The sequence below is a fragment of the Solenopsis invicta genome, chromosome 1, assembly GCF_016802725.1.
Source record: "Solenopsis invicta isolate M01_SB chromosome 1, UNIL_Sinv_3.0, whole genome shotgun sequence".
Lineage (NCBI taxonomy): Eukaryota > Metazoa > Arthropoda > Insecta > Hymenoptera > Formicidae > Solenopsis > Solenopsis invicta.
This window is the reverse complement of record NC_052664.1, coordinates 11,388,492-11,403,007: the sequence shown is the minus strand read 5'-3', so window position 1 is coordinate 11,403,007 and position 14,516 is coordinate 11,388,492. Positions and strand designations below refer to the sequence as shown.

General features: G+C 40.8%; 1 protein-coding gene across 13 annotated transcripts in view; it reads right to left on the bottom strand.

Annotated features, from left to right (window-relative positions):
* The window catches only part of LOC105208036 (signal transducer and activator of transcription A), a 432,612-nt gene that overhangs the window by 396,919 nt on the left and 21,177 nt on the right, over nt 1–14,516 (bottom strand). For 10 of the 13 annotated variants that reach the window (XM_039445812.1, XM_011177761.3, XM_039445832.1 and 7 more), the window contains exon 1: nt 3,768–4,780. The exons of 1 other annotated variant lie outside the window; for it this stretch is intronic. In XM_039445812.1, coding sequence (XP_039301746.1) covers nt 3,768–3,953 — 186 coding nt within the window. In that variant the 5' untranslated portion in view covers nt 3,954–4,780. Of the gene's footprint in view, nt 1–3,767; nt 4,781–14,516 lie in introns of those variants that run through there. 2 more of the 13 variants (XM_039445814.1, XM_039445818.1) reach the window with 2 other exon arrangements.

Below are 14,516 nucleotides of genomic sequence, written 5' to 3'. Positions count from 1 at the left end.
AAGCAGCAGTCACCTCATCATGACGTTGAAACGTGAAAACGCTTACGGATCACATTTATAGTCATTAGTGGCTTCTTGTGCGATGCAAAGTTACGGGAGCAGAAGGAGGGGAGAGAGGGGAGAGAGGGGTCGCTGGTACAATCTTCCTGCATTTCGCAGCGCGTAATTCTTGCAGTTAACATGACAATAGGTCTTCTCTTATCGGGCGTATACCGGTAGAACGAGAAAGGGCCTGCTGCTGCTGCTGGAATAAAAGCCAAGCGTACGCGGCCGAATCGATGCAAACGCGCGGACAACTCGCTTTGGCGCGACCAGACCAAACTTATGCCCGTGCAACTTCGTCCAACCCGTGAAATTAATCTAGCTCTTGCCCGGAGATACCCATCCGCGCCGAGGGAGGAGCGATAAGACGTTGGAAACGGCGATAGCCACTCTCCTTTATTTCCCAGTCGAAAAATGAGCCTTTATTTCATCGGCGAAATGCGAAGGGAGCAGCATTTCTGGCACCTAAACGGCGCAAGAAACGAGACGGACTCCGAGGGAGACTTCGGAAACCCGTGGCAAGACAGTCGAGGTCCGATGTACGTAATGCAATGGTTTATTGCTAATATTTCTTCGAGGTAATATCGGTGCTCCCGAGAGTGCTTGTGGCTCTCTCTCTTATATACCGCGGAAACTTAACAACGTCTCAGATTCGAATCCTTAGTATTACTCGCGTACGCGCACACACGCGCATCTTTCCGTAGAAAATACGGTAGGTTTTTAATCTTTGCGCACACACGGACTACGGAGTAAAAGGTATTTCCCGTCAAAAATACAAGAGACCTTTCCTGCAGTAAAATGTCAAGACCAAATAGACACGCTGACGAGTTGAATTTACACACAGCAGGTACGTTATCGGAATCTTATTTCTCCATTAATTTTACCTAGTTGTAGCCTGAGCAGGCATCAAGAGAGATATTACATTTAGCCGTATCAGTCTTTAACGAAGATTTAAACATACACAGAAGTCAGTTGCTCCGACAGAGGTTCAACTTATTTCGATCTGAGGAGCTTCAGCGATGTCGAATAAAATGACCGTTCGAATTTTTTTGCTAAAGCGAGAATGGTCTCCAATTCACGTGAGAACGTGTACGTATCGCTGACTACCGTGGCACCTCTTCTGGCCCACCTTTGTATAAACGCTATGACGCATACTTGCGCGCCCGCCCGTCGCTCCATTCATTCGGAGCGATTAAACGTAACGAGCGCCATTATTGAGGAAGAACGTGCGAGGAACGGAGAGGCAAAGAAACGACCAAAGTTCGACGGACAACGCGGCCTTTCAGGCACTACCCGCGACATTAATAGCTTCCAGAATTAAATGCGGGCTCTCTCGGCGCTGCTTGTCGCGACTCGCGCACACGACTGCGCGCGGAATACACGTACGTGTCCACGTATTTCTCTCTATCTAAAAACGAATCGACCGTGAACGCGCCTCGAGAATATTCGGATATGGCGGCAAGCCGCTCCCTCGTGTGGATGTTATCTTTTTGCCACTCGCTATCTAATCGCGCATTCGACGTGCGCGCGCGCGCGCGCGCGTGTATTCGTGACCGAGTCTAAAAACGGCGAACGATACCGCGCATAAGGCGAAAATTAACAATTGTAGTCGCAAGAACGAGTTCACCACGTGCTATTAATACGTATAATAATAATTAAAGTGTTTGGCAGATTTGGGGCAAACCTCTCCTAGCAATAAACGGAAAACCCAATTGTGGACCTAAAAATGAATCTCTCCTCTATAAGAGAATTTAATCGGATTTCCTTAATCAGTAGAGATAAGATATTACTTCAAATAATGAAATGTAGAAATAATCTTCTAAAGCTGCCGACCAGAACGAACAGAACAGTTCTAATAATTTACAATTACAAATATTGATTAAGGCTATTATTTCTCAGGTAATATTAAGACTGACGAAATGTTAATATTAATGGCAATATATTAATGACTAGTAATAAATATGTATGCATACTTCAACGTTAATACCGTATTTAAATGAGCAATTCCGAATGTTTTTTTATGTTATGATTTTGAAAAAGGTTTTTGGAACCGCCATAAAATGTATACACAGGTTCATTTAACGCGCAATTTTTCCGGCAACATAAAATATTTAATGCAAATTTGCGCATTAAACTTTTTGTCCAAGTAAAATTTTAACACCATCGGTCGGTAATACTAGCTTCAGTGAAAGCGTCATTCATCAGTCATGAAATCTGCAATTCTGTTTGAAAATATACAATAGGTGATCATAACGCCGCAAAAAAAAAACCACTATGTTTTATTCCAGCAATCTTCGCCTTCATATATAATCTAAGATTACCATGGAAGAAGATAACGACGAAGTTTATTGCGGAAGAGTATATCAATGTTATATATGCCGGTATATGTATTCGCAATTACGCGACTGCCGCACCCCACGCGTATCACATGTATGTATATGTGTACACATGAGCGCATACTTTCTCGCTTTATCTAATCGCGAGCGCGCGTGTATAGGTGCCATCAGACAATACGGCACCTACGTCGATGGCGGAGCGGACGGACGTAGGGCTCGAGAGTCTCCTTCAATTTTTACATAATGCTCGTTGCCTCCCTGAGCCCGTTTGATTTATTGACGATGTCGATTGGTACTCTCGCTCCCCGCGCGTTGAATAATTGTCGCTATTAATAACTGCGAATTCAATTCTCCGGTTCAATATCTACCGAGACGCGCTCGAGAGACGGCGGCGGGCCGCGCCCCCGATGCTGTTCTCTCCCTCTTTCGCGCGTTCATTTAATCGCGCCTTGCCTCGGGAACGCGTACGAGAGACGGTATATTCTAAAATCCATAAACCGGCGTTTCCCCCCCGGGGGCCGATAGCGCGCCCGATCGACGATAAGAGACTTATTACCCGTCGTAAATTACAACCGGTTCCTTATCTCGACCGCGTGGCGTTGCAAATTATCGGCTTTGTATCGGGAGATCAGCAGTCGGAAAGCCCAGGTAGGGAAGATCGATCGACGATCTCACGATGTACACATGTATTCATTTGGGTCGATTGTAGCGGGATGGAAAGAGGTCTTCAGAATGCATTTGATGCCAAAGAGAATCATCTACACAAGCACGAGCCTCCTCAATGTCCATAGATTCGCAATTGCTTGTGGATAATCTTCTTAAACATCAATTTCGAAAACTTCCCTCCACTCTGGCGTAAAATAAACCCAACGTAATCTCGTCTATCTTACAACGTTATTTCAATAGCATGCAGAGGTCAAAGTGCATGACATCTTATCATCGAAAGGAATCAGAACCGCTTTCCCCGAGATTATAACAATGATACGGATAATCCTACTTAATAGCTTGATTCATCACAACGCCGATATTTCTTAATTTCTTGAAACAGTAAAGCTTGTATTAGCTCATAAATTGTAGGACGAATAATATTCAATTACGATATAACTTCACTTATCCAACAGAATCGGGATAGGAGAGCAATAGAGCCAACTAAGGTGAGCAATAGAGCCCCATTCTACGCGCACCGATGCGAATATGCTACGATAGCGGTAGGAGTTTCACACTTCATCGGGATTGCAGAGATAATTCTCGCGTCGGGTTTGCCGAAGGTGTCAGATAAGTGAAGGCGGAGTTTATCAACCGAGCGCGGGGACGGTCGACGATTCCGCTCCGCGCGAACGCGCTCGTTACGCGCGAGTACGAAAACTCGATTATGCAACGGTTCGTTACCTTGATACTGTCGTAGCAGGCGGTCACCCGTCCGTTCTGCACCTCGACGTTAGCCGGCGGATGGGCGAACTTGCACTCCGTGTCGGGCCTGGTGCACTTGTTGCGTTGAAACTCCCTGCAAACCTCCAGTTGCAGCCACCGCGAGTCCTTGCCGTTCAGTAGGTTATTCATGCTGACCATTGCCATTCTTCCACTCCTGGAAGACCGAGAGACCCCGTCCGTTGGCCTCTACCGTGAGAGAGTAGTAACCCAGACTCTCCTCTCCCTTTTTTTCCTCTCTCTCTCTCTCTCTCTCTCTCTCTCTCTCTTTCTCTGCCTGCCGTTCTAAACTCTTCCTCGTGACGATCGGCTCCTTTTCCCCGGTCGCGTGCACTCGCGTCGACTGATCTTGTCAAGGATATAGACGTTTCGGTTTATGGAGTGGACGACCACCTCGCGACACGAACTCGTCGGCACTTGTTCACGGGATTTCGCGGCGTCCAGTACTGACCCTTTCGTTCCACCACTTTCGTCTCGTCAGCCTCTCTCACCACTCGCTCACGTACACACGCACGCTTACCCCTTCCTCTCTCCACTGTTCTCCCTTTCTCTCCCTCTCACTCTCTCTCTCTCTCACTCACCTTCTCCTACCACTCACACACGTACACTGTACGCGAAATCCCGCGTGTGCCTCAGAGTCATGCAACTACTTTAAACTGTATACCTTACGGCAGAAGATCTGTCGTTTAAGCGCGATGCGATGATTTTAATGTCCCATGTACGCGATGACTCGCGGCTGTCTTCCTGTGCATAAATCTTCCGCGTGGGAGATTACCGCGTCCAGCGGTTTCGTTCTTCTTCACCTCAAACTCACGTTTGGCTCTCGTCGCCGTTGTCGTCGCGCGGTATGTCGAATAGTCTCGCGAAGACTCGCGTTTATCAGCAACGTCGGCTGTTACGAGCGTGGTTTCTCTCTCGCCTGATATCGGATCCCGTGTCGTGGCGAGGATTAATTGAAGAAACGCGGTAGCAGCTTACTTGGATGTCGTCGTCGATGATACGAGATTTTGCAAAATTCTTTACTCTCGTAGGCCGTATTTTGATAGTGGCGATAACACACGTTTCCCGCTCGATAATCTCCAGGGGGGTGTAAAAGCTGAGTGTATACAGGCTAGGGAGAACAGGATGGAGAGATATCTCACTGGAAAGGAGAAGAAGCGAAAAAGGTGAAGCTATATATCGACAGCGATTAGGCACCAGTCGATTTTAGGCGGGATGGCGGCCGCTACTCTTGGCTTCGTGATAAGGCGGTGTCGTAGGTCGTCGATCTACTCCTCATTCACTCTATTTCCTCTGTCCTCCCTTGATCTCTTGCAGCGCGCAGTACTTGAGAAGCTGCAACCTGGGCGTAGTAGTAGTAGTAGTAGTAGTACTAGTAGTAGTAATAGTAGTAGTAGTAGTAGAAGTAATAATAGTAGTAATAGTGGTAGTAGTAATGGTAGTAGTAGTCGGGCAAAGCTTGAAAGCCTTCGAAGCTAAACGTCGACCAAGAAGAGCCGTGCTCTCTAGATGCGCGCGCTTTTGCACGAGGATCTCCTTTCCTTTATGCACACACACAGGCAGTTGGTCGTCGCTGAGGGTGTACTGGAGCACACGTGTGTGTTATATATGTATTTGTGTGTTCGCCTACGTATGCGTGTGTCGAAAAGCCGGTCGTGGCGTCCTTCAAGCCGGTTTCAAACCAACGCGTGTGTCTCGCGGCGGTGAGTCTACTGGAAGGAGTAGAGGACGATGGTGGTAGTCGTACAGCGGAGGAGCTGGTGCAGGACTGTGTTTGTTCACCAAGGCGGTCTGCCGGTGCTGCTGATGAAGCAGGAGATGGAGGGGGGAGAAAGAAGGGCCGCTCCGTGCGTGGAGGAAAGGTGGAGGAAACCCTTACGCGCCGTCCTGCCGGGACCGGGAGGAACGGCAACGCGCGAGTCGGTTATTTCGAAATTCCGTGGGCAGGATGCCGGGATAGGAGGCGACGGCTGTTGGACGCCGAAGAAGAAGCGTGCGAAGAGAATGGTAACGGAGGTGACGACGAGTAGGGGCGGTAAGAGGGTGGTGTTGTAAGCACGTGAAGACGGCGGGCGACAAAGCGGGCGTACAGGCGACAAGAGAGGGCAAAGGTCCGGCGGCCGGGTCGCGCCTGAGGTTCTTCGGGTCGTGTCGGGGTCGGACCCGAACAGAAGAGGGAGGGTTCCGGGGGTGCCAGGAGGGGTGGCAGGCGCGGAAATGGCGAGACAAAGAGAGGGGAGGGGGGTTCCAGGGGGGGGAGGGCAGGGCAGGGGGGATCGGGGGGAAGGAGAGGATTGCGAGTTAGCGAGTGACGTTGCGCTTCCGTTCCTCGGATTTACGTCATTTATTCGGCGCACTGCTGGCTCCTCCCGCGCGGTCGAACTCCGGTTCCTGCTGTTCTGGAAACATACCAAAAGCGAAAACTCGCGTTACTGCGGATGCAAAGGCTTAAAATGCTTTCTGTTTCGGGCTTTCGGGCGGTCGGGGATGAGGGGGATGAGCGGCGAAGGGCGGGGTGGGGTTAAGCGCAAGCCGCGAACAGACAGATAGATGGAGTCGGAAAAGCGCAGAGGACTACGCAATGCACAAGCACGCTCGAGCACAAACGACAGACGTTATCAATGTCGGAATTGCGGACACGTCGCAACTCAAATTCACCGAAAAATATCGACGAGTAGCGCGCTCTTGTTTACCCTTCCCCTCGTCGCGTCGGTACACGCAATTGAAACGCGGATCGCACGTACAAGAATCTGTCAGATTCATCTCAATATAGAACTCGAAACGTACTTCCTGCAGCTCGCGCGATTTACTACATAAATCCGCGATGCTCATCAAAGGTTAGGTGAGAATAATGAATTAATTCTTAAACACATCACTTTCGACACCAACCGTAAACACAGAATACGGATCTGGGAGACTCGTAAAACTTTAAAAAGTCATAACTTTGGTTTCAATTTTTTTCAACAAAAAATTTTTTATTCATTTATTTATTTTTTTATGAAAGTTCAGAGTCTCGAAAATATAACAGTATAAGCGACATGACTGAAAAATGATCTATTCTGAAGTTATTATATAAAGAAAAACTATTAAGCAAAGAATTTGTAAAAAATCTATTTTTTTAATTAAATATCTTCGCAACAAAAAAACTATTGAGAACTTCATAACAAAGCGTTTTGAAGCTGAAGAGTGATACTTTTAAGGCAAAATTATGGCATATTCATTCCTTTCGCAAAGTATAAATTATAATGTAACAAGGTGAATACGGTGACAAAAAACTTCCGCTCGAATTGCCGCTTGAATTCTAGTTGAGGAGCTCTGAAACTGATCAACGTCGTAATCCGATAGTGGAGACTCTTTTCCCCCCTAACCTGAATCTTCCATCTCATTCTCTTTTGCACACAGGAAGCGATCGAAATTTCATACAGAATCTCCCAGAGCCAGTGATACGTTTAAGAGTTAGATCTACGCGCAACTTTGCAAATGTATTGTAATTTATAACACAAAAGAAATAGATAACCCAAATATGAAAGGCTAATTCTCAATTATACCGATGATAAAAATTCAATATCGAATGTTATCGAAGCATTGCCAGCAACTCTAATCGACTGAGTGAATGGCGGTCGCATGTCAGAAGTAAAGCGCCATATAATTTAATAATTCTAGCTGCGAAAAAACTCACAATGTGCCATAATTCTTCGCGATCTCCTGCGTACATTAGCCGAAGAAAAACTGTGTTTGCTTACGTGCAGCATAAACATCCGGGGCGCGGAGCGTTCCGGGGGTGAAAAGAGAACGGGGACGGTCGTGTATTTTATGTGCGACGACGTAGAGACAGTTAAGGCGAAGAAAAAGGCACGCGCGCGGCCAGGGCTGTAGTACAATTTTCCGTCGCGCAAGTAAGCCGCTTACGAAAAGCGGGCTCGAGTCGCCGTTTCTCATGTTACCTGGCGCGAGTTATGGCGACGTATGTGTGCGCGTCCGGCGCGCACACACCGGCGAATGGCCGCGCCGCGTCGGCAAAGAAAAACGTTTCGAGCGCGATCGTTTGTTTTCGCTGGGATTCCGCGAGTTCGCCGAGAATCACTGAAATAACGCAACGCGAAGATTCCGCGAAGTCCCCTCATCACGAGTCATGTCATCATCATCATCAGTGTCAAATATGATTAATTGTTATGTACCTAAGATGTCACTTACTCGCAGATTAATTTATCCAACAGAAAACAAAGTTTTATATACATATATATATGATACTTCATTTTAATAAATAACGCATTAACAGGATTTATGCAAATTTTATAAAAAAAACCTGAAATTCTCGATTTCCCAGAAATTTTAAATTTTTATGTAAAGATTAAAGAATATTTTAATGCAGCTTTGAAATAAATTTATTTTATTATATTTTAACGTTCTTTAATCGTACAAAGAAAAACCACTTCAAGATACAAAAAGAAATAATATGAATTAAATGGCATAATCCGCAATAATCTATTGTAGCTCGTTAAAATTATAAAATACGAAACGCGATTAAACACAACGCCAATTTAGAACAATGTACCGTCACTAATTTTTTAATAAAAATTCATGAGTTATATGTTCACATGATTGTTCACGAATGTGAATACAATAATCGATTATTAATAACAAAGAAAAATTTTGTCAAAAAGAGAACGATAGAATTTAAATTTAAAAGAAAATTTCAAAATTTTTCCAAAGCTCCAATAAAATTTCATAAAAATCCATTTTCAAAAATGAAAAAGAAATTCCTGAACCAGATTTTCCCAGATAATAAATTCTCTAATTAAAATTTCTCGAAAACTATAGAACATACAACTGTTTCAGACAAAAGTTGTATTTGGAAAAATACAAATAACAGTAAAGTTAATTTTAGAAAAAAATTAATTTTTGGAGATCACACGAGAATCATCTCCATCTTTTAAAATAAAACTGTATGATTTTTTTACATGACTCCTTTAATTGTGCTACAAAGGTATTAGTTATCGAAAAATCGATTTATCAGATATTTTGTATTTTAACACGTTATATTTCGACATATAAAATACATGTAAAATATCTCGTAAGCTATTAATTTTTATAATTGCGCCTTAATACTTTTATGTACAAAATACTGAGAAAAATCAACTAGTAAAAAGAAAACACACAATTGCTTTTCCAAGAAATTATACATTAGTAAAAAATCATGCAATTTGCAATATAGGTATATGTAATTCAATGCTTATATCACTTTTCTCCTACTTTTGCATTTTAATTCAACATAACTTTATAAATCTATTTCTTTGTAAGTATATAATGATATGAAGATGTGAAGAATGCATCATATTCTATTTCTGTTGATGGTTTTTTTGATGTCGGTATGAATCACTTTATGTACAAAGAATTTGATAACTGTAGTTCAGTTCAAATTTGTTTTCGATTTTTACCATCGCTGAAAAATTTTATGCGACCCATTAGAAGACAGTACGTGACTCACTAGTAGGTCGTGACTCATTGTACATACTTTGAGAGAATCCCTGTAATAATGTATATCGTATTTACTTATGACTGTGTCAGAATCTTTTTCAGGAAAAAAAAACGCAATTAATTTATTAAACTCTTAAATCTAATCGTATTAACCACCAATGTCAATTCACGTCCCACCAAAACATCCGAATTTTATTAGCAAACTTTTGTAATTTAGAATTGAGATTTTCTCTCGGAAAAAATTTCACAGGAAAAAGTTACAAGAAAAAACAATCTGCCTTTTATTTGAATGAATAAAAATTAAACAAACGCCTACGTCTATTAAATAAAAATGTCATATAAACATATTTACAGTTAGAAAATAAATACACTTTTTGTATGGCTCCAATATTCTTCTGGACGTTTTGAAATTATTGTCTATTTGATAACAATCTAAAACGCACCCTGATAGACAAAAAAAACGCGTGATTCCAATAGCCCGATAAATCTCATTGGAATTAACAATACAAAATCAACAAAATGTTTTAGAATCCGAAAGCAGATTTGAAAAAATGTTACGAATAAGCTTACATGTGAAATATGTGATAAATTGTCGCATCCATAAAAGAAATGTGTCAATTCAGCTTTAACCTTTATCCAGACAAACAGACTCTTTTCAGTTTTATGAACCTATTGGATTTATTTTGTTCGTTCGCTCTCGTTGCTTTGTGTGTGCTTATGACGTCTGAAATATTTCAATTTTTATTTACTGACAACTTTTATTAAATCAGAGCTTTATATTTATAATTTTAGCATTAAATGCGAATCAATTTGCCGTTCTCAATTACAGTACATTAGTATAATTCGTGATTATTTTATACATTTTTATTGCATGTTATGCAAAGCCTCAAAGAAGCCTCAAAGAAGAAAACTACATTAAAGTTTATAAAAAGATAAAAGCGTTTTTATATCGGGATACTTCGATAAATTAAATTAAAAAAAATATTATTAAATATTATTAAATAGTATTAAATACACAAATAATGTTATTAAGCGCGTTATTACAATATATCCAATATATAAAAAAATTAAAAAACCCAATATTTTAAAAAAAGTACTATGTACGCCTATTACTTCGTTGACCAAGATGCATATAGAACTATAGACTATACATTTTACATTGGCGTCGTAGCGTTAAATTATTCTGTCAAAAAATCGCTTCGCCGAAGAAAATACACCGTTCGAATAAGGGTTAATGTGTCTCTACTGAATCAGATCGCGCATGTGACTAATATGGAACGAATCGCTGGCGATATCACCGCGGCGTCGACGTGAAATTTTGATCGGGAAAAACGAGAGGCTCGGCTTTATCAATAATTATTACGCAGAGCTCGACAGGCACGACTAACGTTCGGATATTTCTCTTTCTCTCATGACTCGCGTGCTCGAGAGCTTCTATGTCCTTCTCTCTCATTCTTTTTCTCTCTCTCTCTCTCCCTTTCTCTCATTCTGCCGGTCGAATCGATATACGTGCACGAATGCGGCTTCGAGCCTCGTCCACTTCTTCTTTCACGTGACTACCGCAGGAAAGAGGGCCGGCCGAATCAATATCTCACACAGACGTTTCGACCTCGTCCTCGTCGCTGTCGCCGCGAGCTCTCGTACCCTTCGAAGGTCGCTCTCGTCGTCCGAGTCAAAATCCGGCGGTGCAAAACGAATCTCTGAATCTCTAATTAATCTGCCTTTTTACACCAGTGGCTCGGCCAACGTGCGCGCGAAACGCGCGTATCTATCGCGTGCACGTGTGAGAGCACGAGCGAGCGCGCGCACGCACGTATGCACGTTCAATTGCAACGTGTTCTTCAATGTATGTGGAACGACACTTCCCTCCCGCGTATTAAGTTTGCGGAATCTTTGGCGGGATACTTGATATTAATTCCAAGTGTCGTTAAAAATTGCAGCAAAAGCGGAACTTTTTACGACGCAAATCGAATTAGAATTGAGGATTCTTGAGCTAACATGTTATCGCGGTGAGTAACCTTGATTTTTCTGTTCCTTTATTTCTGTCTGATGAAAATTTAATGCTCTTTACCTCTTGTAGTTTTATAACTTTCAAAGTCTGTTAACTCAGTGTTACTCTCCCACACGTATAGCAGACAGAAAAATTCTGATAATACAAAACCTACCAAGATTATTTAAAAAAAATAATAAGATGTTGTAAATTTATATTATTAAATCTTTCAAAACACTTTAATGTTCAATATTAAACATACGAGAATTACAATACGCCGAAAATACATTTGTTTATCACTTCTTTTTAATACTTCATCGTGTAGGTTTATATTTTACGCACATGATATTTTACGTATAAGCGCAAAATAAAAATTCAAAAGAAAATAGATCCCGTTCCAATTTGAAAATAGTGACGTGCCGAGTATTAACCCGAGATGCGGTTTTCGCATTGCGAGCTTTTACTTGTCGGACGGTCCATTTATAACGTCATCATTATAATGCACCGGTTGGATACGTGATTGCGGTCGATTGGACAAATTCGTGGGTGCCGAGCGATACGCCGAGCGAGAGCCAGCGATTCGATCGACAGAGGATGAGCGCACACGTGAGAGACCGAGAGAGAAAGTTAAGTAAATATAGGCACGCGGTGTCGGAGACGAGAGAGAAAGGGAGTGCGGAGGATAAAAAGCGGCGAGGTAGAAAAAATGATTTTTAACATTTCCGATAGATTGCACCTGATTACCCGGACCGTACGAGCGGGCACGTGCAATTCTGCACGCGGATAGCCGTGTGCGTGTGTGCATGAGCACGCTCGTTCATTCGATGGGTTTCCCTTTGTGCGCGAGACCGAGAGTAAAGTAAAAAAAAAAAAGAAAAAAAAGAAGCGAAATTAACGGAATGAAACAATGGGAACGACCGGGCTTAAGGGTTGCTGCTGGCTGTGTAATGGAATTAGGTCCGATTAAATTAGCTAAAAGGATTTTGGGTATGTACCGAAGGAGCAAACTACGTTTTCGATATTATCGTATTTCTTTCTCATGCTCGCGGATACAACCGGTACCCCTCTTTATTCTCTACCCCTTTCTCTGTCGTTTTCTCTCTCTCTGCCTCTCCCTCTTTCTCTCTTAAAGCAGTCTCGACAACCGCCGCGTAACTTACGTTTATATATAGGTTTCTAACTGGGGAATCTAAATATCTTTTTTATTTCGCAAAGGATAAGATACAAAGTACTTTGCATGCTAAAATTAGAGGTTAATCGCTTCCTCATGTGAAATCACTTTTAATATGAAACAGAGATTAAAAATATCTCTCGTACATCATTACGTTTGTATGATTTCGAAGAATCACAATTCTCTGAAATACATATTTTCTGATACGCGATATTATATTCTAAAATCAGCAATGGGGAACGATTCTTTTAATGTTTAATATAGTACATTAAGCATACGTGCTGTATCGGAAATATCACAACAAAAAATAATAATTAATATTGATATGTACGTTTTATATTTATTTATATAATCTTATTTATATTTATAATTCCAATCCATGTTTTGTTAATCGAAACAATGGAAATAAAATTACAAATTAAACAATTTTAAAAATTATTTGCTCCAGATATAACCTTTTAACAGTTTATTTTGAAATAGAACAGCGAAAGAGAAAGAGAAAAAGAAAAAGACAGATACAGAGGAAAAGAGGGAAAAAGAGAAAGATTCGCAGAAAATATCCAATGAAAAAGGCACCCGGAAGCTTTCCCGCGGAGCAACGAAGATCTGAGTAAACATAATGCTACGCGTATAGTGATGCTGCGGTAGTAAGTGGATCTTTTTGAAAGGTTTAGAATTCATGCAAGAGCGTTGTCGTAAAAATGAGACACGGCTGGGCATTCGCTCGTCCGCCGCTGACACAAATTCGCATGCGCCGATACGAACTTGCTATTTTCCGCTCGAAACTTTCTACCGACACCTCCGTCCTTCGATACGCACAGGGAAGGGTATCCGCGAAGCGAGCTCGGTGTAAGCACAAAGGTGGCCAACTCAGGATGAGCCAATTTCGGAATATAGACCTCAGAAATTCGGAACGCAACAAAAAAATAGGAATTTTTTTATCGAAAATGCATTGAATTAAATTATAGAATGCTTTATAATATTAACATTTATAAAGCACCTGAGACAAGTAAGGCCCAGTTATTTTTTACAAACTCTATTTATGGAGCTATTGAAATGAACTAAATGAAAATAAAATGTTCATTTTAATCACTCGCAAAAATAAAATTATCTTCCATAGAGAACATTTGTAAATAAATAAAAATAAATTAAAAATAAAAAAGGAACTAAATATTATCTTTCAAATCATTTTTACAATGATTACACAAAAACAAAAAACTTAGAATCCACTTTTTATTGTTAAATATTACAATTATCTTTTTTATAACTTTGTAATTAATTTTTTATAGAAATTCTTGGCCATTTGAATGCAAGTTTAGCTTCTCAAAAATTAGAAGAAAATCATTATCCTCTGTTGCAAGCCACACATAGCAAACAAATGATAATAGCAATAAACGTATAAGTGGATCATGTTTAATAAATACATTATTTATAAAGAAATATACTTATTGTAAAAAATTGATATATACATACATATGTTTTTTTTCTATAGTTAAGAAGTTGAATAATATTATATGTTGTAATAAACTATAAAATAACAAATACTTAATAAACTTTGCAAATTTTTATAAAAACGGTTCATTTATCCACTTCGTCACAAGTTTTTGTTGCACTAAATAAACGTGTTCCTACCAGTTTTAACTCCCCAGCCCCTCTTTATCTACTTCCTGTGACACATCTTTTAAGCATATATGGGCACAAAGCGCGTTTTTAAGTGATAAATTTAAAAATGGGTCTTATTTTAATGCTGGGCTTTATTCGACTCAAGTACCTTACATGTCCACTCTTCATTATTTTACATAGATATATTACTTACATATATTTTAACATATTAAAATTTGTTAAATATATAAATTAAATAAATTAGATACGTATAGATAAGTAAATAAAATGTTAATTTTTTTCATTGATAAAATCAATTAATAAAATCAGATATAATATTACGAAACATAACAAAACATAAAATTACATGAAATATTAAAAAATTTTAAATTATATTTAATAGGTATACTCAAACAAACGATCACAACCGAATGTAAAATGATTGCTGTAACGGTGCTGTTACGTCTGC